Source organism: Lampris incognitus, chromosome 14 (genome assembly GCF_029633865.1).
Source record: "Lampris incognitus isolate fLamInc1 chromosome 14, fLamInc1.hap2, whole genome shotgun sequence".
NCBI classification, from domain to species: domain Eukaryota; kingdom Metazoa; phylum Chordata; class Actinopteri; order Lampriformes; family Lampridae; genus Lampris; species Lampris incognitus.
The window spans coordinates 26,755,440-26,780,265 of record NC_079224.1 but is presented as its reverse complement, the minus strand read 5'-3'; the positions used below and the strand labels follow the sequence as shown (position 1 = coordinate 26,780,265).

Below are 24,826 nucleotides of genomic sequence, written 5' to 3'. Positions count from 1 at the left end.
ACAAGGCTGCTATTGGCATATGGTCTAATGCTGCGAGTGCAATTTCCCTCCAGCAATCCGACCATTACAACAAAATTGTAGGACTTATTACTGACATCAAGCGCAAACTAATTTAGACGTTACAGCATGCTGAATTTTAATGGTGGTTAGTAAAAAGAGTATCTGTTTTTTTTTTGGGGGGGGGGGGTTTCCCTTGGATTTTTCCCTCCTTTTTCTCCCCAGTTGTATCCGGCCAATTACCCCACTCTTCCGAGCCGTTCTGGTCGCTGCTCCAACCCCTCTGCAGATCCAGGGAGGGCTGCAGACTACCACATGCCTCCTCTGATACATGTGGAGTCGCCAGCCGCTTCTTTTCACCTGACAGTGAGGAGTTTCACCAGGGGGACGTAGCGCATGGGAGGATCACGCTATTCCCCCCCAGTTCCCCCTCCCCCCCAACCAACCTAAGGAGGTGCTAGTGCAGCGACCAGGACACATACCCACATCCGGCTTCCCACCCGCAGACACGGTCAAATTGTGTCTGTAAGGATGCCCGACCAGGTCGGAGGTATTCGTGGGGTTTCGAACTGACGATCTCCGTGATGGTAGGCAACAGAATAGATGGCTATGCCACCTGGATGCCTCAAGAAGTGTATCTGTTTGAGGCCAACCCACTTGGGTCTAAACAGGACCACATACATGGCTCCTCCCTAGAAAGTAGTCAGAATAAAGTTAAATGCCTATTACAAACACTAGCAACACAGCTTTTGGTATACACAGTTATGTGTACACCTGCCATAAGTTTATTTAAACAGTACCTAGTTTAGAATGATACTGTGGTCTCCCTCTAAAATGAATACTGTATAACATTAGCTGCATCGATAAGCCTCTGAGTGATCAAATTAGAAAATTAGTGGTCAAGCAAGCAAAAGACAGACAGCAGAAGTGGAAGTAAGTTGGCCATGTGATGTTAGAGCAGGACAAGGTTCATCTGTTTTACTTCTTTGTACAAGAGACACAGCTGGGCACTCGTACAGGGTCGTGATATATGTAGCATACATGTGATAACCCAGGCCCACAACAATACGCCGACATCGTCTCACAACAGCAGCACTGCGTATTTCCATAACTTGCCTTTTTTTCCCCCATTTCTGATCACAAGTACCGGAACTTGCATTTCAAAAATGGATCCGATTCTGACTATGAGACATGGTTGGCCAAAGCCTAATACATATATCCTCCTTCTCACTCTCACCTCTTGGAGTGATTTTGTCCTCTCCTCTTCTTTTTCTTCCTCACCATCACAAGAATCTGTGTTCTTGCTGTCAGAGCCTGCCGTCTTGGCTTTTGTCTCATCTCCAGGATCTGCAGCGTGGTTGGAGAGGGAGGAGGGTCCTCCGCTGGGTGACTCAGCACCGGCCAGCTGAGACTCTGGAGCTGGAGGGAGAGCATCTGAATGCAAGTTTGACTGATATGTTTTAATTTGAAAATCACACTGTTATCTATAATGCACGGTGGACAACCTAATTTATGGTCAGAGATGTGATTAGAATGCCCCGAAAAGAAAAGAAAAAACAAGAAATGTTTGGCGAAGGGCTGGAAAGCCACTATCTGTATGCGAAATATGATAGCTACACAGGCAGAAAGACAGTCAACAAATATAAAATGAGGCCTACCAATTGTTGGCTTGGCATCCACCTCATCCTCTTCTTTACTGTGGATGCTTGCATCAATATTATTATCTTCTTCGTTGGTGGCAGGGTCTGGTTTGATGCTACTTTTCTTCAAAGTGGTTGAGTCCACCTCTGTTTCCTGCTTGGCATGCTGGGCAAGAGAGCATAACCTAAGGACACAAACACACACCAGTAAACATTTTATCCAACAGTTTTGAATAACGTATGTGTGGATTTTGCTTTAAATAGTTTTAGAAATAACTTTAAAATACAGTGCAGTTAATAAATTGATATTAATACAGCGTTGGTATTTGACCAAGGCTGTATTAATATAGTTACTGTCAAAACAACAAGTGTGACCAGAGTGGCCAACTTTGGTTAAGTTAAGTTAAAGCCAAAGTTAAAGTTCAGTTTGGTTTGTTTACATGCTGATAAAACATATAAGTCAGCTGGTTAATAGCACATTGATAAATGCAATACAATACTACAATAATATAATACAATTATTAATAATAATTATTATTATTGTTGTTGTATTGTTATTATACAATGCTAAAACTTAAAAGAAGAAAATGTTATTTTTTGGCAGAAAACATAAAAAAGGAGCTTATGGTGGCAGCCAGTCTACTAAAACAGGTTTCAGCTAGTGTAACCCATGGCTACTTGCCAATAGTAGCAACTTAGCATTCAGCATTTTCCTTTTAGCTTGGCTCAAACTAGCAACTTTCCACTCATCGGCACACCACCAACACCACACAACAAATGAGGCTGATTTGCCATTTACCATTGAAGAGGAAAGTCAGAGGATTTACACCAAGGGTTTTTACCATGCACTCTGAGCCACATCACACTAAGATGGTTATTTATACTTGGAACGAGTACTGATTCTGCACAGTCATGCCACATGTGGTACATTGACCTAGAATCACAAATCTCTAAACACTTTGCTCATAGGCGAAGATCTCAGATTGTCTGGCATCGCGTGACTAATATTGACCTAATGTTTTAGTCAGAAGTTTTTGCTTTTTGGTTGTTGTTGGGTTTTTTTTTTTTTTGTATTTTTTTTTTCATCTCAATGCTCTGGCCTCATGGATGATCAGATGTCTTAATCTCTTCTATGGAGAACAGAATAATATCAGGCTATGTGACCTGCTCGTTAACATAATTAACATACTGCGGCTTGTAACATATTTTAAATTACATCACTTCACCACAACAGTGTATGCAACGTTATCCTGAAGGATGTATGAGGATTTATAACTAAACACGTGTTTCCTTAAAATCAATTAGATACTCTTCAGTGAAGAACAGAAGTGAAATTTAGCTCCTCAGTGGTCAACAATGACTTGAGAATATAAATAAACTTGGTTGCGCTGGATAGCTCACACCAACAAGAAACAGCCAAGTGTATAGAGGAGTGATGGTGAAAAACAGGTGCTCAGCAAATCTTTCAGATAAAGTATCAGAAATATCAATTAAATCTTTGAGCAAGAAAATGTGATTGTGTGAACCTCTGTTCGGGGGAAGGAACTTAAAAGCTGTACAATCTCGCATAACTTACTTGATCCACCCAATGTAGATATCATGTAGGTTAAAGCTCTCATCTGATGTCTCCACCTGCGCGCACACACACACACACACACACACACACACACACACACACAAAGAGTGTATGTCAGCCTCGAAGGTAAACTAATATTTTTCAGATTTTCTCAACAGGCAATCATTTACCAAATAATTGTTCTCACAACCTCATTTCTTTCCACAGAAATATTGTGAGGTTTAAATTTTCTGGCATCGAGCTGAAACTTTCATCCAGAATGACTCACAACACATGCAATCATAGAATAATCTCATGTGGAGCTACACTGCCAATATTAGAGACATCATACAACAGTACAGAAAACAAAGGACAGTTCCACTTGCCCTGACAAGTCTGTATCTGTATCAAAACGAGATAAATTGACATGTTATATTACCCATGGTCCTGGATTGCTACTACTTTATAAGTATGTCCTCCAAAAAATTCATATTTATGCCCACTAGGAAAGTTGTTTTTTTTAGGTTTTTTTTTTTTAGTGAAAGCCTCCTCAGATCTGTCATGGATGGATAGTTTTTAAATTAGAGGAGCACGTGTTCCCTGGAAGGACAGCCTGAAAGCTTTGCTAACGGGGGTCTTCAAGAAATAATCTTTGTCCATACTTGGCTTCCCAAAACTCTAAAAAATGGTAAATACTGAGGGCAAAGGCTTTTTTTCATGGCTTTAACACAATGAGTACAATGACAGTCAGCATGCGTGCTAGACGAAACAGCTGCATATGGGCTTCACCACTAGAGAGCAATTCAAAGCTTTAAGTAGGGCTGGGCAATGATTCAATATTATCCATCATTGTCTTTCAATAATGGTATTGATTCGGGACGAAATTCAGATATTGTAATATTGTGATAAATAGTTCTGTCATGCAAATGAGTGATAATGAGAATCTGTTAAATTTCTCATAAAACGGGGTTTAAAATAGCTAGGGAGGGTTATTTGAAAATTAGTTTTGGTTTGACATGATCATTTACATTACCTAACAGTTCAATGTGATAAACCTTAGCTGGATTCTTTAATATGGTATTTTGGTATATGTAAGCGGGTATGAGGCCTATTTGACGGGCTATAGCAGTGCTGCCTATGTAAGGATAGATAGATAGATAGATAGATAGATAGATAGATAGATAGATAGATAGATAGATAGATAGATAGATAGATAGATTTACAATTGAATCATTTTGCATGTTGCATCATTGATCATATACCCAGAAAAAGACTGAATTATTAAAATATAGATAGACAGATACTTGATTATTTAACTGTACCGTAATTAACACTATTCTGTGGACTAGACGATTTCATGGTTTTTCCTAAACAGGGACTGAGTATTATACAACAGAAGGCGACAGGAGGGCTATAGCAGTGCTGCCTATGACCCACTGAACCCTTCTTCTGCCTTCAGTAACACAATGTTCTTTTTCCTACCATGAGCCAACACAAAACCCCACGTGTTTTTAACACACACACGCACACGCACGCACGCACACATACATGCATGCACACACACTAGACCGTGCCACAATTCAATTGCATTAAATTTAAAGTAAAACATCATGAATAATGATGAATAATTCCGGCTCATTTTTAATGGCACACTTATATAACGCGACACAGCAGGCCTGTCTGTGCAAGAAATAAAGCCACCTATTCAATTTCAACAGCGGCCCTCCGACAGTCATATTCAAGACGTAAGCCTTTCCAGAAAATGCAGGAGTCAAATCAAAACTCTTACCTGAGTAACGTGTTTTTTCAACACATTTGCAGCTTTCTGGAAACCGTTTACTTTCAGGTGCTGATAGATCAAGTACAGCAAAACGTCGTCCTCTTTTGAGGCCATGGCCGTGAAATGGGACGAACAACACTGTCAAGAAATGAATTAAAGTGTGAAATTGACGCGTTATTTACAGCTCAATACATCCTCGCTATTCACTTGCGCCGAGTGACCAGCGTGCGACTACACCCCCCTCGAATTGTACCATGGGAAATTGTGTTTTCAGATGCCTACATGACTACAAAAGCATCTTCGCTAGCTAGCTAGCTAGATGGGAATTGTGACAGTTTTTCTAAAATAGAACAGTGGCCATCAAAGTCATTTGTTTGTTTTGCTGAGACTTGAGATGTTTTTTGGGTTAACCTTTCAATGGCTCGAAACGCTTCAATATGGACATACAGCAAGATAAGGACGATCAAAAACGTTTAAAAAACAACTAATTTGGGGTGGATATATTTATCTCACAGCGTATTTCAGCCTCATGAATATGGCGTTACGTTTACCTGAACACAATGATCCAATTGTGCTTGAGGGAAAAAAATTCAACTGAATAAGGCAACTGTCAATAAATTGTATATAAAATAGTAAGGTACCAAACCAACGTGAACTAGAACAGACTCGATGTTGTTTCTTTTTGGCAGCTGTTCATGGAATGCGAGATTTAAAAGGGGAAAAAAATCTTTAAACGCCACAGGAACCAGCAGCCCTCATGACAATCCTGACAGCGGGCAAAATCGTTATTTATTGCCTCCAACGTTGCCGGTCTTTAACGCGTTAACTGGGGGGGGGGGGGCTGCACGCGCGTACACACGCGCACACACACAGACTCTTCTCTCTCTCGCTCTTGTTTTGGGGTTATTTGGAAACTTGGAGAGGGCGCACCGATTGGGCGGATTTCCAACCGAGGCTCCGGTTACGTTTAAACTATTCCACTGAGGAGTTGCAGGGACACACCGATCTGAAGAACAGTAGCCTCACGAGTCCGGCCGTCATTACTGGTTATTACACTGAGAGACAAACTCGTTTTTATTGGGGTTTTTTTTTTTAATTTTTATTTCTGCGTTGCGTGCAAACAGAAAGTCTTGGTTTTGGTGTTCGGCAAATGCCTGTTGGCTTCTGCCGTGAGCCGAAATAACTCAAAAGTGTAAAGTTGTACCAGCAAGGCTCAATAATGTTTTCGCGTCCACGCGTTTTTCCGTCAAAGGCAGGAAAGTTTGCAGCGCAGTTAACGAGGAGGAAAGCGGGAGCGTACGAAAGTAACGTGTAGTCGCTAAAGCAAATGGTTGGCGTCTGCCGGGGCTTGGTTTACATTTGGGAGAGTCGCGGAGCGGACGCGCAAATCAAAGGGCAGACCCTCTTGAGACTCGAGTAGGATATGCGAACTCCACGCAGGCTGCACTTTGTTCAAGGCGGAGATCGTCACACATTTGAGGAATGGATTAACTGAAAGGAGAGAGAGAGAGAGAGAGAGAGAGAGGTGAGGACAGGGTCACTCCCATTGATGTTTGATCCGAGTATTGGGCCACAATTTATCAATGTAACTTTTACTGTGCGTATAAAGGGACTGTTGACACTGCCAAAGAAAGATTGAATGGAAAATTCAGATTTTAAAAACAAAAGTCAAATTCATAACATTATCATGATGTAGATAAGATGAGACTCTGCAAGAGCGTTGATGAAATAGCTTCTGGGAAAGAGAGGGAGGGTGTTTACCGCAAGAACAGTGTGCAGGGAAGTACGTATAAAACTTGTGTTTATATAAAGCCTTCCCTTGTGAATATACAACAATGGTGGTCTTCATGCAATCTGAATAAGGAGGGTGGGCTATTAGAGATGTGCCAGATTGTGACTGTGGTGGAGATACTTGATAAGTTCCACCATCTCTCAAGAACATTTTAACATTTTACTTCTTTTCATTTTGTTATGGCAGTAAATATATCTTCTGCCTATACAAATGTGGGACGAAATTGTGATATAGGCTTTACAAATAAGTTCGACTTTACTTAACAATGTTCATCCTTCTTCATCTTCGCCGTCCTTCCTTGTAAGCCTATCTCAAAATGCTGTTACTAATCCTTTAATTCTCTTTCATAAGCTTAAATATGTGTTGTTAAGATCCATCTTCTCCTGTGATTCGCATCACTGACATGATTGTGCAAATTTGCACCCCATTGAAAGTGTGGGCAAGGTGACTGCATGAAGAAGTCCCCTCCCTAATGGTCCCTGTTGCTTCTCTTTTTTCCCACCAGGGACCTCATAGGAAAGATGCATGCAGCTGCAACTCCGTTTGTGCTGTGTGGTTTGCTGAGCTTCAGCTGCTTTTCTGTGGATGGGACTGGACCTCTAAATATCAATGACGAGAAGACTCAAGGCCAGGAAGGGTCCCTAAAGCAGAGAAAACAGCCACACATAATATTTATTCTCACTGATGACCAGGTGAGTTTATATGTCAGAGTAAGAGTGACAGAGAGAAACATGGATATATGGGTTAGGATGGTGGAGTTGTGTCCCAACCAATTTCTAGAGTCTGCTGCGATGTTGCCACACATATTTTTATGACTCGCAAAAGTAACTCAATGAAATAATTATATGTATACACTGCATATTTTCAATTCAAACGAGACTGAGCGATCAACACAACACAACCTTGAAATGTATTATGGGAAGTTGTGTTTTGAGATGCCAAGATGACATCAACAGGATGTAAGTATAAGATGTATGTATGTATGTAAGGATAGATAGATAGATAGATAGATAGATAGATAGATAGATAGATAGATAGATAGATAGATAGATAGACAGATAGACAGATAGACAGATTTACAATGGAATCATTTCAGTGAATTGATAACAGACCCCCCCCAAAAAAATACCACACTTTGATTGCGTGTAAACAGTGGTCAGTCAACCAAAGGAATTTTCCATAGCAAGGCCTAATACGATATGTAAGATAATCCCTTTTTCCTGGAAAGAACCTAAAATACTGTCAATATTGTCTAACTACATCACTTACAAGACAAAGAAAGAAAGAAAGAAAGAAAGAAAGAAAGAAAGAAAGAAAGAAAGAAAGAAAGGTACTCTGTGAATATTATGAAATCTAATAAAGAAAGATATGTCCAGCTGTGCAACTTCACAACACATGCCCATGGAGACACAGGCTGACTTGTGTGTGTGTGTGTGTGTGTGTGTGTGTGTGTGTGTGTGTGTGTGAGTCACTGGCTGAGTGTGTGTGTGACTAACTGAAAAACTGCCAGAGAAGGAGTGTGTGACTGTGTGTTTGTGTGACTGCTTGCATGGAAGGGATTGTGTGAGTGAAACCAAATGGAGAGATCGTTTACGTTCTCATGCCCAGTTGTTTGGTGGCTAATGGAAGCTTTGAGCAGGAAGGCCTCATCTGTTTATTGTTCACTGATTATAATGTATTATTAATGGCCCTACATTCTTGAAAAGCGTAGGGATACTTAACACAGCAAATTATTTCCTTAATATAAACTTTAAAGAGTTAAAAAAGGGGCATTTTGATGATCTTTACATCACTTAATGCATTTCAGATACTGGTCTGGAGTGGCTGTTGAGGATAATGTCACTATTGAAATTACAGTTTTTTACAAGTTAAGAGTAAACTGACTGACATCTCTTTCATGGTTTTTTAATGAAAAATTATCTCCCAGTTGGTTGGGATAATTCGCCTCATTCCCATTGCTTCCATTCTTTGCTTCCTATGATGGGAAAGCTTGTAAACTGATTAGCCAAATTTTTTAAAATTTGTTTGTGAACTTGTAGCACATGTACTTGTAAGTAAAAATGAAAAATAATGATGCTTCACAAACATAGGTTTCATCACTCATAGATGACAATTGAATAAGTCTTTCATAATCCCCCAAAACAGGGCTACAATGACATTGGCTACCACAACCCGTCCATCAAGACCCCCACGCTGGACAAGCTGGCGGCGGAGGGCGTGCGGTTGGAGAACTACTATGTTCAGCCCATCTGTACACCGTCACGCAGTCAGCTCATGACCGGCAGGTAGGCGTCACTGACATTGCTTTACACAGGGCAGCAGAGGGTGGAAATAAGCCGAAAATTGTAGGAAAATTGTTGCAGTCTGTGGGTCTTCCGTCTGTGTCTATGGAATGTAGACGAGAAACATGTTTGGTATGAAGGGAACAAACCGGGCCTGCATGGTTTTCTGGTGTGAGGCATTGCTTCATTTTATTGCGACGTTCAAAAAGCTCAGAGAATCAAACGTTTCAAGGGAAGAGATATGGGGTGGACGGTTTACATTCAAGGCATTTCAGCTGAATAATCCAAAATTGCAAGCAACTGAAATTCAGCAGTGCAAAGACCACACCTACAGGAAATGTGCTCTTAGGTTTTCAGCTCACCATTTTAAAGGAGAATAAAAGAGAATTCCAGTCAAATCATTGTTGAATTAATGATCAGAATAAGCAGTTATGTATTGTTCCTTTCATGCAAGCTTAGTGTTTAGCAGAAAGCTGATTAGCTGCATATTGCCTGTCTTAATCCAAGCCAGAGAATCTTTCTCATTAAAATGTTAATGAATAAAATCTGCCAAATTTGCAGACACGTCAGTCTATCTTTTAATGGCTTGATTCAATAATGGATGCCTCATCCTGCAGGTGTGTGCAGTGTAACTCCTACTTTAAAGGGCAAATTTTGACTTTGTAGTAATGTGAATCTATTTTTTTTTGCTCATGTTGCAGCATATTACATCGTTACATGCTGCAATGTTTATGTTTGCAACTGATGAAGGCAAATATACCCATCTTCTAAACAGCACCCTCTCTCAGTGGCTGTACCTTGTTGCACAGATAAATGAAAATAACAGCCTGTACATAGAAGCAGATGGTGTCTGTCCTCTGTCCTCCAGGTACCAGATCCATACTGGACTCCAGCATTCTATCATCAGACCGCGACAGCCGAGCTGTCTGCCCTTGCACATGGACACACTGCCCCAGAGGCTTCAGGAGGCTGGCTACGCCACACACATGGTGGGCAAGTGGCACCTGGGATTCTACAGGTACGCTCTAAATACTCAGGCGTCTCTGATATCACAGGTATCAGATAGAAAGAAGCATGTGCAGACCTTTGGAGGTCATGCAGAGTATAAGAAGGCACTTTTACCCTACATTGTGTAAAGTGGGTGGCACGGTGGCCCAGTGGTTAGCGCTGTTGCCTCACAGCAAGAAGGTCCTGGGTTCGAATCCTGGGGTTGTCCAGCCTTGGGGGTCATCCCAGGTCGTCCTCTGTGTAGAGTTTGCCTGTTCGCCCTGTGTCTATGGTGGGTTTTCTCCGGGTGCTCCGGTTTCCCTCACCATCAAAAGAAACATGCATGTTAGGCTTAATATTACTGTCTGTGCCCCTGACCGAGGCATGGCAAGATGAACTGGAGGTGGTCCCCGGGTGCTGCACGGCAGCTGCCCACTACTCCTAGACAGCTAGGATGGGTTGAATGCAGAGAGGAATTTCCCATGGGTATTAATAAAATAGTTTAAAAAAGAACGAAGTAAGCCAGTGTCCATTAGTTAATATGACCAAAACCAGCCCAATGTTACTTGTTACCTCTCCTACCCATGCATAGGTAGAGAAATCTGAAAGTACTGTGCTGTGTGCCTCTCCTCTCTTCTCTAGGAAAGCATGCCTACCTACTAGAAAAGGGTTTGACAGCTTCTTTGGTTCCCTGACAGGAAGTGTTGATTACTACAGGTAGCAGCATCATGTTATTACTATAAACACTGATTTCTGTAACTGGTTCACTCGATACAGCCACCACTGCATCTACCAATGTCTTGTCCATTTGTTTTTCCTGTCAGTGTGTCTGTTAACCACCTGTCTGTCAATCATCTCAAGTTACGGATCATGTGACGGCCCCGGGCTGTGCGGATATGATCTCCATGATGATGAGGGTGTGGCCTGGGGCCTTGAGGGGAGGTACTCCACTCTGCTGTACACGCAGAGGGTCCGGAAAATTCTGGAGGCTCACGACCCTGCAGCCAAGCCTCTTTTCCTGCTGCTCTCTCTTCAGGTGTCATATCACACACGCACACACAAATATTCACCTTCATATTAGCTGTCACATTAATAGTATGACAAAAGGAAACCTTGAAAGAATCGCTAAATGTCGTAATTTTACGTTTAAGTACTAAATATAGAATTGCTAAATTAGAAATTTGCCGCCCTTGCTGAGTTACTCTGGTTTAGTATGTAATACATTTTAGTTTGGATGCATGAGAACAACTTAAGGGCCAGACTTTTCTAAAAGAATATGAGATTGTTATGTCCTGTGCAGTCTGACCAAGCATTAGCGCACTTTACCCATTATGTGTTACTTCATTGCTTATTTTTCCTTTGTTTGTTTGTTTGTTTTTTGGGACATAAAGATAATTGCTGCTTTCCATACGCACTGTCTTTTTGTTTATTGCTTATGGTTATTATTACATTTTATAGTAATTTTCCTTTATCTAATGTCTGCATGGTGGATGTTGTGAACCTCTTACCTTCTGTTTAAGCTCCGTACGCCCCAGTTCCAACAAAACTTGGCAATAAACATGAACTGAACTGCTTCAAGTCAAGTCAGTTTTATTTGTATAGCCCATTATCACAAATTACAAATTTGCCTCAGTGGGCTATACAGCAACACAACACCCTGTCCTTAGACCCTTGCATCAGATAAGGAATAACTCTTTTCTGTAGTTTTTTCAGTTTAAACCTGACAAAATGTGGTCGGGGAATGTGAATGAGTAGCAGACTCCCCTTCCCTCAACAGTCCCTTCTGAGGTGCTCCTGAGCATGGCACCTAAACCCTAACTGCTTTAAAGTAACTAACAGTAAATGGACTACATTTGTATTGGGTGGTTCTCAACTGTGAATGTCTTAACTGCGATTATGAGGCCATCTACTATTGTAAAACAGCATGTCTGTTCAGATATGTTTGTAAAATGAAAATTAAATGAGGAAATAACTAAACTAAATTATTTATATGTATTTGTGTTTTGACCTAGGCAGTCCACACCCCTTTACAACCTCCTAAGTCCTATATCTACCCCTACCGTGACATGGACAACGTTGCTCGGAGGAAGTTCGCTGCCATGGTCTCCACGGTGGATGAAGCGGTTCGTAATGTCACCTACGCCCTCAGGAAGTACGGATACTACCGAAACAGTGTCATCGTTTATTCCACCGACAACGGTGCCCAGCCATTCACAGGAGGAAGCAACTGGCCGCTACGGGGCCGCAAGGTATTGACAAAAGTCATAATACTGTTTTTTTTTTACTGCTTTATTAATCCCCTTGGGGAAATTCATGCTCTGCATTTAATCCATCCTAGCTGTGTAACTAGGAGCAGTGAGCAGCTGCAGTGCAGTGCCCGAGAACCAACTCCAGTTCTTCTTTCCTATTGCCTTGCTCAGGGACACAGACAGGAGTTTTAACCCTAACATGCATGTCTTTTTGATGGTGGGGGAAACTGGAGCACCTGCAGAAAACCCACCACAGACACGGGGAGAACATGCAAACTCCACACAGAGGACAACCTGGGATGACTCCAAAGTTTGGACAACCCCAGAGTTCGAAACCAGGACCTTCTTGCTGTGAGACGACAGCGCTAACCACTGGGCCACCATGCCGCCCAAGATTTAAGCTGTCCATTTAAGATGTCCTTTAAGAATTGTTTCTATAAGCTTCATATAATGATCAGGGGACCAGACGTCTTGCATTGTGAGCAGTTCACCTCTTTCTAAAGCTTAAATATTTTCAGCTTTTGCCGAGACACATACGTAGCTGGACTATTTCTACTAGTTGACAAGGATGGAGGAGGGACAGGACCAGAGAGGAAGTGAAACCTAGATCCACTTTGTTACATACTCTGTTTGTCTCAGACCTCAATAGCAAAACCATCACAGGCAAAGTACTTAATATAGCACACGACCTCAGAAAGCCCCTCATCCCATTACTTACTTAATGCCCTTCTGGTCATATGTACAGGTCCATAGCCTGGAGACAAGCCTGCTTTGGATGTATATGGATGTATATATGTAAAAATGTATGGAGGTAAACTTGTATTTTAGTCAACAGGCTGTGGCAACAAATTTTCTCAAGAATCAAGAAGTATGATACAGAATCTGTTAATCTACACGTATCTATCTATCTATCTATCTATCTATCCATCCATCCATCAAAATCAGAGAGGAAATGAAATCAGATGAATCAACGAAGTTTCAATAATAGAAAATTGTGTTTTGTTTGATATCTTATATGCATATTATCAATGCAATATGAATCATTTTTGTCTTAAATCTTGCAATGAAACTTATCTAACTACAATGCAACTACTATTGAGCACCTCCTCCAAGTATTCAGAGATACCTCCTATTCATACAGCTCTATTATTAAGCTCTATTCTCCAGCACCAGCTACGTCTGATATGATCCATTTGAAGAGGAGGCGCAACACGGAGGAGATCATGTTTATGCTGTCCTTGAAATTGCCAAATGTTTTTCATTTTAAAGCTCCTCAAGCCAAGCTGAACATGTTTTAAATTTAGAGCCCTGCTATCAATTTATTTTTCTTTTCCCAACACCCCAATCCCCTCTAGAGATGGACTAGTTAAACCGAGTGTGTGAATGAGATACTTTCCAGGTCCATGGTTTGCTTTGGATGTAAAAAATGTATACCACAGTAATGTTGGCGGTAATAATGACCTGAGGGGCTTATTTTTTGTTTGTTTTTTTGGCTGGGGGGGGGGGGTCTTTTTCTCTTTTTAAGGTTAGGGCTTGATTTAAAAGCAATACAGTATACAGTAGAGAAATCCAGCATAACCTGAAGTCTTTATAATGTTTTCAGGGTACCTACTGGGAGGGAGGTGTCCGCGGGGTGGCGTTTGTTCACAGCCCCTTGTTAAAGCGTAGGAAGAGGGTCTCCAGGGCCCTGCTTCACATCACTGACTGGTTCCCCACCCTGGTGGGGTTGGCTGGGGGCAACATCAGCCAGGTCAGTTTGGCTCAGTGTGTCCTTTATCAACACGACTCCTTGTCTGAAAATACCGACTTGTACTTCCAATTCTTTGTGATTCTAACTGCAGGTTTTTCCTGTGTACAAGAACCATGTTTCCATCATAATGTTTTTATGTGCGTTATGAAGTTGTGAAAAAGAAGAGCTGAATGGATATGCCACACATATCAAAAAACCCTCCCTGAATGATGTGCATAATGTATGTTTAAGCATGAATATTGCAATATTGATTACTAGATATTAAAATAAAGTTTTCAAGATTGCTTAAGGTGATAAAGCTGAGTTGTCGATAAAGAGATTACACAATTAAAAGTAGAATTTTTCGATTTCTTTGATGGCGAGTACTTTATGTCAACTTATTTTTTTCTTTTGAGTGAAGACAATGTCCTGCATACAGGGAGACTGTATAAACACCTAAAACCCATTAATGGAAACAAGGGCTGCATGATATGATGAAAAAAAATTATACTGCAATTACTTTGAGAGATATTACGATTTCAATATGATTCATGATTAGTGAGAATAATAATTTTCACATCTTAATTTTCATTTTCACTGAACAAACTATTAAAATCATGATGATGTGACATTTGTTGGGGTCTGTACCAAAGAAGCATGTTTTCTTCCATCTGGAGAACAGATTTGCAGGCCAGGCCATCTCTCTGCAGCACTTCATTTATAATGGTGTCACACATTTGACCTTTATCAAAAAATTGCAACTTCAGCGATTTGGGTATTGCACTTGGCCATACTGCAATTTCAATAATATTTTGATAAATTGTTCAGCCCTGATCAGGAATCAGGAATCAAGAACACTTGATTTTGAACTATAACACTGATGGAAACACAGTTTAAAATGATCATATTTTCAATAGTTCTTTTCGTTTAACACTTGAATGAACACATGGGTATTTTTTATGTGGTTGTTTTTTCCCTATGCAGTAAATGTACCAGACTTTGTCCTTGCTTAACAATGGTGTAGAAATGTCGACAACTCACAGGATTTCAGAGTTAATATTGATCCACATTACACAACAGAACCTCATGTATTGGTCATAGGAACGGTGGAAGGCAAAAAATGTATTGCAGGCTACAGTACATATCGTTCTTTTCTTTCTCTTTTCATCATTCACTAATCTCCCTCCCTCTCTTAGAGTCAAGGCCTGGACGGGTTTGATGTTTGGGCCACCATCAGCGAAGGGAAGGAATCACCTCGCCAGGAGATCTTACACAACATTGACCCCCTACACAGAGTCTCTGATCCAGCCCCACTTCAAAAGGGGGGCAAGAAGGCCCCTGAGAAGAAAGGGGCTTCAGGTATGTGAAGGAAACCACTGTGACGGGAACAGTGTCATAAAGATGCAATTGTCCCAGTTCTTAGTCATCAGCAACTTGTCCACAGCAAAGCTGATGTACATCAAGATCTTTCCAGAAGCTAAGAGGTGCACAAAACCAAGAGGCAAAACTATGATGGAGGTGTGTGTTTAACCCAGCGCCAACTTACAAACAACTACAAAAGAGGAAATTTAGATAGAAATGAGGAAGAACGGTTTCCAGGTGGCATGGCGGTCTATTCCGTTGCCTACCAACACGGGGATTGCTGGTTCGAATCCTCGTGTTACCTCCGGCTTGGTCGGGCATCCCTATTGACACAATTGGCCGTGTCTGCAGGTGGGAAGCCGGATGTGGGTGTGTGTCCTGGTCGCTGCACTAGCGCCTCCTCTGGTCAGTGGGGGCGCCTGTTCAGAGGGAGGGAGAACTGGAGGGAATAGCGTGATCCTCCCATGTGCTACATCCCCCTGGTGAAACTCCTCACTGTCAGGTGAAAAGAAGCAGCTGGTGACTTCACATGTATCAGAGGAGGCTGGTGGTAGTCTGCAGCCCTCCCCAGATCGGCAGAGGGGGTGGAGCAGCGACTGGGATGGCTCAGAAGAGTGGGGTAATTGGCCAAGTACAATTGGAAGGGAAAAAAAGGGGTGGGGGGATCCAGAAAAAAAGAAAGAAAAAGGAGGGAGGGAGAAAATTATGAACAGTAATTTCCTCCACAACGGTAATTGAGTTTTAGGGAAATTATTGAAGCCAAGGGTTAAGAAAGTGTTAAAGTACTAGTAGGATTAACCCTAGATGGAGATACTCCTATACGTTGCCAAGTTCAACTGAAGTTTTAACAAACACTACATTGTTTTATTTATCCCACATTTATATACATGTGTCCTTTGCTTCAGTAATTGCCCCGAAGACTGCTCCAGGCCTGTCCTCCAAGAAGCCCAAGAGGAAGTCCCAGAAGCGACAATCAAAGTTATGGTCAAAGTTGGAGTCCAAATCACATACCACCGAGACACCCTGGGCCTTTTCCCAGCACTTTCCTAGGTCCAAATCTTCCTGCGCTAAGTGCAAGCCCCAACGCCTCCCAAAATCACAGCTTAAACCTAAATCCAAGTCCCAGGTTTACGTTCCGCGCCGACCTCCCTCCACGTACAAGCCACGGTCCAGTCGGAACCTGAACCATCACCAGAACCTGTCAACGTCAGGACTGCCGTGGTCCAAATCCGAAGCTGGTACCCATTCACATTCAAAGTTCAGTAAAACTGTTTCCCAGTACCAGAGCCTGCTGCAGTCCAAACCAACCCAGATTAAACCCCATCCCCACCCTGATCTCAGGCACCGACCTGAACCCCAGTCAGAGTCCCAGTCCTCTGGGTCTGTCCAGTCAGTGTGGGACACGTCAGTCCAGGCTGCCATCAGAGTCGGTGACTGGAAGCTGCTGACAGGAGACCCAGGACATGGAGACTGGGTCCCCCCACAGGTACTGTCACATGATGCAGGCTGATATTTTACATTTTGTTAAGGGGCTACGTGTAATATGTGGCTTTCCGCAAGCATATTAGCGAGAGATAGTGATTGTGATAGTGAACAAAATAACTTGCATCTAAGGCTGTGCAATAATTCACCATTGTTGTTTATCATGCTTCAGTGGTACTGTATGGAGATGAAATTCAGATATTGTCATATCGTGATACACAATGAATAAAATGAACAACAGTAACAATAGTAACAGTGTGCATATTAACTTCTGGAGTGATTCTGAATTGCTGGTTCATCTAGTATAGAGTAAGTATCATCTTTCTTGCTTAACAAGTTGCTATTAGTCTTATTCCAGCTGCTTGAGTATTAGTCCTTTTCTCTATATATCTGCTGCTGGTTCCTAGTAGGACCTTATTCTAGCTGTAGCTGTGTTATTCTATTTACTTATTTGTCTTATTTACTTAATGTAGCTGTAGCTGTTTTTCACCTAGTGTGCCCTTAAATATTTCTTGTTGCCTAGCTGTTTTGACTTAGTTATCCTTTTAGCTTATATATTCCTTGGTAACTTGCTGTTTGCAGTTTTAATAGTATTGTGTGAGGTTTGATAGAGTTTTACATAAGTGTCCAGTTTCTGGGCAATAAGCCTATTTTCAGTGTACCTCTTTGGCCAATTGGGTGTTAAGTGGCCAGGGTGTGGCCTGCACTCATGGCAGACAATTAGCAATCAGTGTTCTTTAAATCACTGCTGCTACTTCCAAGCCTCAGGCAAACAAGCCTAGATTGAACGAAGGCTAGAGTGAACAAAGGCAAGCGCAACTTTTTCAAGCCAAGACTTCGTCAAGCACGGACTGCTCTTTTTAGATCCAGTCAGTCATCTGTATTTTGTGTACCTAGTATAGACTATGTGTTTCCTTCGCATTCCTGTCCTTTCCTCTTCCCGGGGCTGGCATAGACGTTGGGTCACTTGTAGGTGCTGTGACCCTACCAATCTCATCTATCCCACTCTCTCCACTCACGTTGAGCAAGTGGTGACAGGAGGGCTCTGGAATTGCCAGTGCCAAAAGCTGAGTTTATCTCAGGCTACACATCCTTGCTCTCCCTCAACTTTCTTGCTCTAACTGAGACCTGGATCATGCCAGAAAACACTACCACACCCACAGCTCTGTCTGATGTGTTTTCTTTTTCTCACACTCCCAGAGCTGGGAGGCGGGGTGGTGGTACTGGCCTGCTAATCTCCCTGAAATGGAAATACTCTCTTGTTTCCATTCCACAATTTTCTCTGCCCGCTTTTGAATTTCATGCTGTTACTGTCTCTTATCCAGTCAAACTCCACCATCGTGGCTGTGTACCGCCCACCAGGCCCCCTTGGTGAGTTTCTGGAGGAGCTTGACACACTTGTCTCACACTTCCCTGTTGATGACTCTGCACTTATCCTTCTCGGTGACTTCAACATCCACTCTAACAAGGTAGATCCTCTTCTCTCTTTCCTCTCCTCCTTTGAAATTCACCTCTCACCCTCTCCTCCTACCCACAAGGCCGGCAACCAGCTGGACCTTATCTTTACCAGACACTGTCCTATTTCCAATCTCTCTGTTACTCCCCTCCAGCTCCCTGACCACTATTTCATGTCCTACTCTCTCTCCCTCTCTTCACCCCCCTCAGCCCCTTCCCCTACCCACATGGTTTCCACCCATAGACACCTCTGCTCTCTATCCGCCACTGATCTTTCTTCCTCTATTACCTCTATCCTCCCTCCCTACACCTGAATCTTTCTCTCTCCTACCCTGACACTGCTACTGATCTTCTCTCTACCCTCTCCTCTTCTCTGGACAATCTCTGTCCCCTCACCTCCAGGCCTGCACGTCCAACTCCACTTGCCCCTTGGCTGATCGACTCATTACGTACTGACAGACGGAGTCTGAGAGTGGCAGAGCGCAAATGCAGAAAAGGCAAACTCCCAGATGACCTTCTCAACTTCCAATCTCTTCTTTCAACTTTCTCCTCCTCCCTTTCTGCTGCTAAGGCTGCCTTCTATCACTCTAAAATCCTATCCTCTGCCTCTAATCCTAAGAATCTCTTTGAAACCTTCTCTACACTTCTTCAACCCCCACCTCCTCCTCCTATTTCCTCCCTTCTCCCTGATGACTTCGCTAATTTCTTTGACAAGAAGGTAAACAACATCAGATCCTCCTTTTCTCACCACCCGGTTAGTGCTGCTTGCACTATCCCACCTTCTGCACCCTCCCGCACCTCTCCACGTCCCACCCTATCCCACCTCGCGGCCCTCTCCCCCGATGAGGTTCTAAGCCTCATCACATCCAGTCGCCCCACCACATGCTCCCTTGACCCAGTCCCCTCCCCTCTTCTTCTGTCTATAGCACTTGAACTCCTTCCCTATCTAACCCACCTCCCTCCAGGCAGGATGTTTTCCATCTGCCTTCAAGACCGGTAGAGTCACCCCCCTTCTCAAGAAACCATCACTTAACCCCTCTGACGTCAAAAACTACAGACCAGTTTCCCTTCTACCCTTTCTATCCAAAACTTTCGAACGTGCTGTCTTTAACCAACTTTCTTTGTACCTCCACCAGAACAACCTCCTGGACCCCAATCAGTCTGGGTTCAGGGTCGGTCACTCGACAGAGACGGCCCTCCTTGCAGTGACAGAATCGCTGCACTCTGCGAGAGCAAACTCTCTCTCCTCTGTTCTGATACTCCTGGACCTGTCAGCTGCGTTCGACACAGTGAACCACCAGATCCTCCTCTCTACCCTCGAGGGGCTGGGTGTCACAGGCTCTGCACTCTCAGTGTTTGCAACCTACCTGACGGGTCGCTCCTACCAGGTGACATGGAGGGGATCTGTGTCGGTGCCTCGCAGACTGACTACAGGCGTTCCACAGGGTTCGGTTCTGGGTCCTCTCCTTTTCTCCCTGTACACCACATCCCTGGGTTCTGTTATTCGCTCGCATGACTTCTCTTACCGTTGTTATGCCGATGACACCCAGCTAATCCTGTCCTTTCCTCCCTCTGACACACAAGTAGAGACACGCATTGCTGCGTGCTTGACTGACATCTCGGAGTGGATGATGACACACCACCTGAAGCTCAATCTGGACAAAACAGAGCTGATGTTCCTCGCAGGGAAAGGTTGCCCACACCGAGACCTGGCCATCACCATTGACAACACCGTGGTGACGCCAACTCGGACTGTGAGGAATCTGGGTGTGATGCTGGATGACCAACTGTCGTTTGCTGAAAACGTTGCATCGGTTGCTCATTCCTGCAGATTTCTCCTCTATAACATCAGGAGGATTCGCCCATTCCTCCCCGACGAGATAGCACAGGTGCTCATCCAGGCTCTGGTTATCTCCCAGCTGGACTACGGTAACTCCCTCCTTGCTGGCGCCCCGGCGTCGGCCATCAGACCTCTAGAGCTTGTTCAGAAAGCTGCAGCTCGTCTGGTGTTCAACCGCCCTAAGTTCTCCCACCCAACTCCCCTTCTCATGTCTCTACACTGGCTCCCAGTAGCTGCTCGCATCCAGTTTAAGACTCTGGCGCTAGCCTACAGGGCAGTGAAAGGAACAGCTCCTTTCTATCTCCAGGCCATGGTCAAGCCCTACACCACCGCCCGACCACTTCACTTTGCTGTCCCAGGACGCCTGGTTGCCCCATCGTTCAGAGGCCCTTGCTACTGATCAACCCGGTCACAGCTCTTTTCTGTCCTGGCCCCACAGTGGTGGAATTAACTCCCCACTGATGTCAGGACAGCGGAGTTGCTGCCCATCTTTCGGCGCAGGTTGAAAACTCACCTCTTCAAGAACTACTACCCTGTTACTTGTTCTTAGCACTTATTGTATTCACTCTTTTAAAAAAAAATCTCATTCTTTCACTTTTACTTGAGCACTGGTTTTGCTCTTAGATGCTTGTTTAGATGCACTTATGACCTCTGATGACTTGTAGTTCTCCTGATTTCCTACGTTAAATGCACTTATTTTAAGTCACTTTGGATAAAAGCGTCGGCTAAATGACTGTAATGTAATGTAACTGTTAACAGGTTGGGCACTTGAGGTCTGTGACACATCAGAAAGTGTCCTTTACCAGCCGTTCTCATTTAGTAGTTACACATCCAATCCTGTTGTTGTTGACTTCTGTGCACTTAAATAGTAAGCTGGGAATTTACTTTACTGTTTATGTATTTTTTTTCGAGTATTTTCGCTCATGTACAGTTTTGTATGTTCTTTGGAACTTTTTTGTCATTGACAATGTGTTCTTGGCCAGCTCACTCTGGAAAAGGGATTTTTAATTAAAATAGGTCCTGCTGTTTTAAGAGAGGATTAATAAATACACCATTAGGTACATGATATATATCAATATAAAATAATGCTGATAATGATACAAATCAGCAAAACTCCATGTGAGAAACAGCCTGAACAAGACAGTTTTTTCATTTGGTGGGTACAGTATAAAGGTAAAAGGTCAACTAAAAAGATTTTAAAAATAATAAAATCCCATTCTGATCCCCAGGTGCTCACCACACTCCCTGGTCGCTGGTGGAACCTCGAACGGACGCCAGTATCCCCCATTAAAACCAAGAGCAACAAGAACATCTGGCTGTTCAACATAACGGACGACCCCTATGAACGGTGGGACCTGGCGGACCAGAGGCCAGACGTGGTCCAACGCCTGCTCGCCCGGCTGGCCTACCACAACCGGACCGCTGTGCCGGTTCACTTTCCGCCCGACGACCCGCGAGCCAACCCCGACAGGCACGGTGGGGCCTGGGTGCCCTGGGTGGGCGAGGAGGAGAAAGAGGAGGAGGGGAATAAGGGAGTGTACAAGAAAGGTAAGAACAGGAAGAAGAAGAAGAGAAAGAAGAAGAAGAAGTGCAAGCTGTGCAAACTGAGGTCATTCTTTCTGAAACTGAACACCAGGATGATGTCCAATCGAATCTGAGATGGTAGGCTTTCAGATTCAGAGAAAAAAACAGACATTAATATAGGACTGGGCGATATGGACAGAATCAAATAGCATATTTTTGACCGAATACCTCGACATCGATATAATATCAATATATTGTCCATCCCTACATTAATGTTATTCATTTTTGCCATTTATATTCAGATTTTAAATGTTGCTTATCTTAATTTCCTAAAATTCGTGATGGATGGTAATGGGGTTAGTTCATTTGCCTTTTTTCCAACTGAAATGAACCTATTTTGAGGAGTTTTTTTAAGCAGTTGATATCCCAAAACCAAGTGTATTTGTCACTTGGTTTAAGATAATACCGCTTTGAAACAGGTGAGATTATATTGACCAATTGGTTTGCCTTTTGCATAGGATGAAGAAATTAGATTTAAAGACTAAATATTGGAATTATACATTTTTAACAGTGCATGCAATGTTCAAGTTTACAGAAGAATGTAATCTGTGGAAGGAAGTGACATCAAACTCTGGAAGGAAATGATGTCAGAGGTTGCGCTCTGTAGGTGGTCCACGAGCAGATTTCTGCTTCGAACCACCTAAATGACAATGTGAAAAACACTAACATGTTTCTTCCTTACTATTTCGATTTAATTATACACTAAAATAAATGTCACACCTGGAGAGGGATCTTATTTTAACAGTCTCAAGTCAAATGATCTTATTGCACTGGCAGATATTTTTTTCTGGTTTCAATAAATGTGTTTTCAAAATAGCACAACTAACGCAGACATTTACTCCAAACAAGACAAATTGTATGTCAACAACTTTTTTCCCCCCCTTTTTCTCGCCAACTGTATCCGTCCAATTACCCCACTCTTCCGAGCCATCCCGCTCACTACTCCACCCCCTCTGCCCATCCGGGGAGGGCTGCAGACTACCACATGCTTCCTCCGATACATGTGGAGTCACCAGCCGCTTCTTTTCACCTGACAGTGAGGAGTTTCGCCAGGGGACATAGCACGGGGGAGGATCATGCTATTCCCCCCAGTTCCAGGACACATACCCACATCAAGCTTCCCACCCGCAGACACGGCCAATTGTGTCTGTAGGGACGCCCGACCAAGCCGGAGGTAACACGGGGATTCAAACCGACGATTGTTGGTAGGCAATGGAATAGACCTCTACACTACGTGGACGACTCAATAACTTTTTTTGTTCTATATTTTGATTCCTTGCGCCTTAAGAAAAGTTGTATTGAATAATTAAAATTTACTGAAATTAGCAAAACTATCTGTCAATGCAAAAGCATAATTTGGCAAAAAAATAAAATAAAATCCTGAAGAAGGCTGCTCTGCTTGTCCTTTTGACATTACCACCCTGACGTAGTGTAGAGGTTATGAACACGCATGAATGGATGAAGGTGTGGACACCCAAATTTATTCACCAAGGCTGACATTCTTCATCCTAGTGTCTTCTTTCTCTCGTGGAGTTTTCATGTGTCTGAATGTTTTCGTGTTTGTCCCTATAGGATATCACTGCTATTAGCCTTCAACGCCACCACTTTGGGTGTAAGGTGATGCCAGATATTCTCTATCTCCATATGTTCATTTCAGTATCTTTCCCATTCTTACCTGACCAAGCTCTTGATACGAGGATCGGCACTATTTGAGAGTTTTAACATATTCTGACACTGTAGTTTTTGCATGTTTTGTTCACCTTTTTTTTTCTTCTCTCCAAATAACACAGCATTGTTTTGATTGAACAGTTGCGAAGAGATTATTTCCATGAGGAAAGCCATACTGGTCAAGAGTCTATATAATATGTATTGTTTTGCCTTTGTTTACACCTGTAATTAACAGAATGTTAAAGATGAAAATGCAGGCATCTCTTTGTGACACAAACTGTGCTTGGATGTCGGCAGCCGCCGCTCGGCCAGCTCACCAATGCAACGACAACAGTAAATTGTTTTTCTCTCTCTGTTAACGGGTCTTTCACAAACGAAGAAACACGTGAAATATGATTTTTAATGGACTTGCAAGGTTTGTAGCAGAATGCACCACATCCCTAACGGGGGTAGGTGTCTTTTTTTTTTCTCCTCTAATTGTTGGAACTGAACCTTTTTGTACTGTGTTTGTTTGAATGTATCTTTTGGGGCAATGTAACTCAATGACCTTCACTTACACACTTCAGATTTTCAAGTCTTATGTTGATGAAACAACTATAAAAACGCTGGTCGGAGTCTGGTGGCTTTATTTATGTGAATGACATCAAGCTTGTCTTGAAATAAGAGGGCTCGGCTCATCACCTGTCTGACCTTCCGTTATTCAAATGCTTATCCTGCTCTCAGGGTCACGGGAATGTTGGAGCCTATCCCAGCAGTCATTGGGCAGCATGCGGGGAGACACCCTGGTCAGACAGGTGATGGCCTGGTGGCCATCATCTGTCTGACCTATTTTTTGCAAATTCTTGGAAGAATGTGGAAATGTACTGAACCAAGTGCATTTGTGGCAATGATGATAGTTTTTCATGAATATAACAAGACAAGAGGATTGTAGCTGTTGTGGCTTAACGATTCTTCTTGATTTAATATTTCAGTTTCCAATTTTTGGGGGTTTCTGCATATTGAATTTGATGAAAATGATTAAATTACTGCATTAAGTGAAGTGCTGAGGATGAACCCATTCTAATAAGCTAGCTTTTCAGCCAGACATTCCTTTGAATTTTTACTTCAAATCTTAACATGTAATGAATCTAAGCTCCGGGGGGGTAAAAAAAAAAAGATTAATTTCATAGTGTTTAAAATTCCATGGGTGTCCAGGTGGCGTGGCGGTCCATTCCGTTGCCTACCAACACGAGGATCGCCGGTTCGAATCCCCGTGTTACTTCCGACTTGGTCGGGCGTCCCTACAGACACAATTGGCCGTGTTTGTGGGTGAGAAGTCGGATGTGGGTATAATAATAATAATAAAAAACTTATATAATGCTTTTCTAATACTCAAAGTCGCTTTACAATAAACGGGGTGAAACAAGACGGCAGATAAACATAAC

The 24,826-nt window shown here is 42.8% G+C and overlaps 1 protein-coding gene across 1 annotated transcript; it reads left to right on the top strand.

The window, feature by feature from the left end:
* The first annotated feature begins 7,273 nt into the window (after positions 1–7,273).
* Positions 7,274–24,011, top strand: LOC130123741 (arylsulfatase I-like). The gene is made up of 10 exons (XM_056293023.1): positions 7,274–7,456; positions 8,910–9,049; positions 9,915–10,064; positions 10,676–10,750; positions 10,895–11,069; positions 12,046–12,282; positions 13,886–14,032; positions 15,208–15,370; positions 16,279–16,859; positions 21,380–24,011. The coding sequence occupies exons 1-10, from the start codon at positions 7,286–7,288 to the stop codon at positions 21,806–21,808; spliced, it is 2,268 nt and encodes a 755-aa protein (XP_056148998.1). The 5' UTR covers positions 7,274–7,285; the 3' UTR covers positions 21,809–24,011.
* The last annotated feature ends 815 nt before the right edge of the window (positions 24,012–24,826 follow it).

What these genes read in the sequence shown, in the direction of transcription:
- LOC130123741 (XM_056293023.1), top strand. Translation starts at nt 7,286, where the DNA reads ATGCATGCAGCTGCAACTCCGTTTGTGCTGTGTGGTTTGCTGAGCTTC. An exon ending in GGCCGCTACGGGGCCGCAAG is followed by an intron (nt 12,283 to 13,885) that starts GTATTGACAAAA and finishes TAATGTTTTCAG; the next exon opens with GGTACCTACTGGGAGGGAGG. An exon ending in CTGGGGGCAACATCAGCCAG is followed by an intron (nt 14,033 to 15,207) that starts GTCAGTTTGGCT and finishes TCCCTCTCTTAG; the next exon opens with AGTCAAGGCCTGGACGGGTT.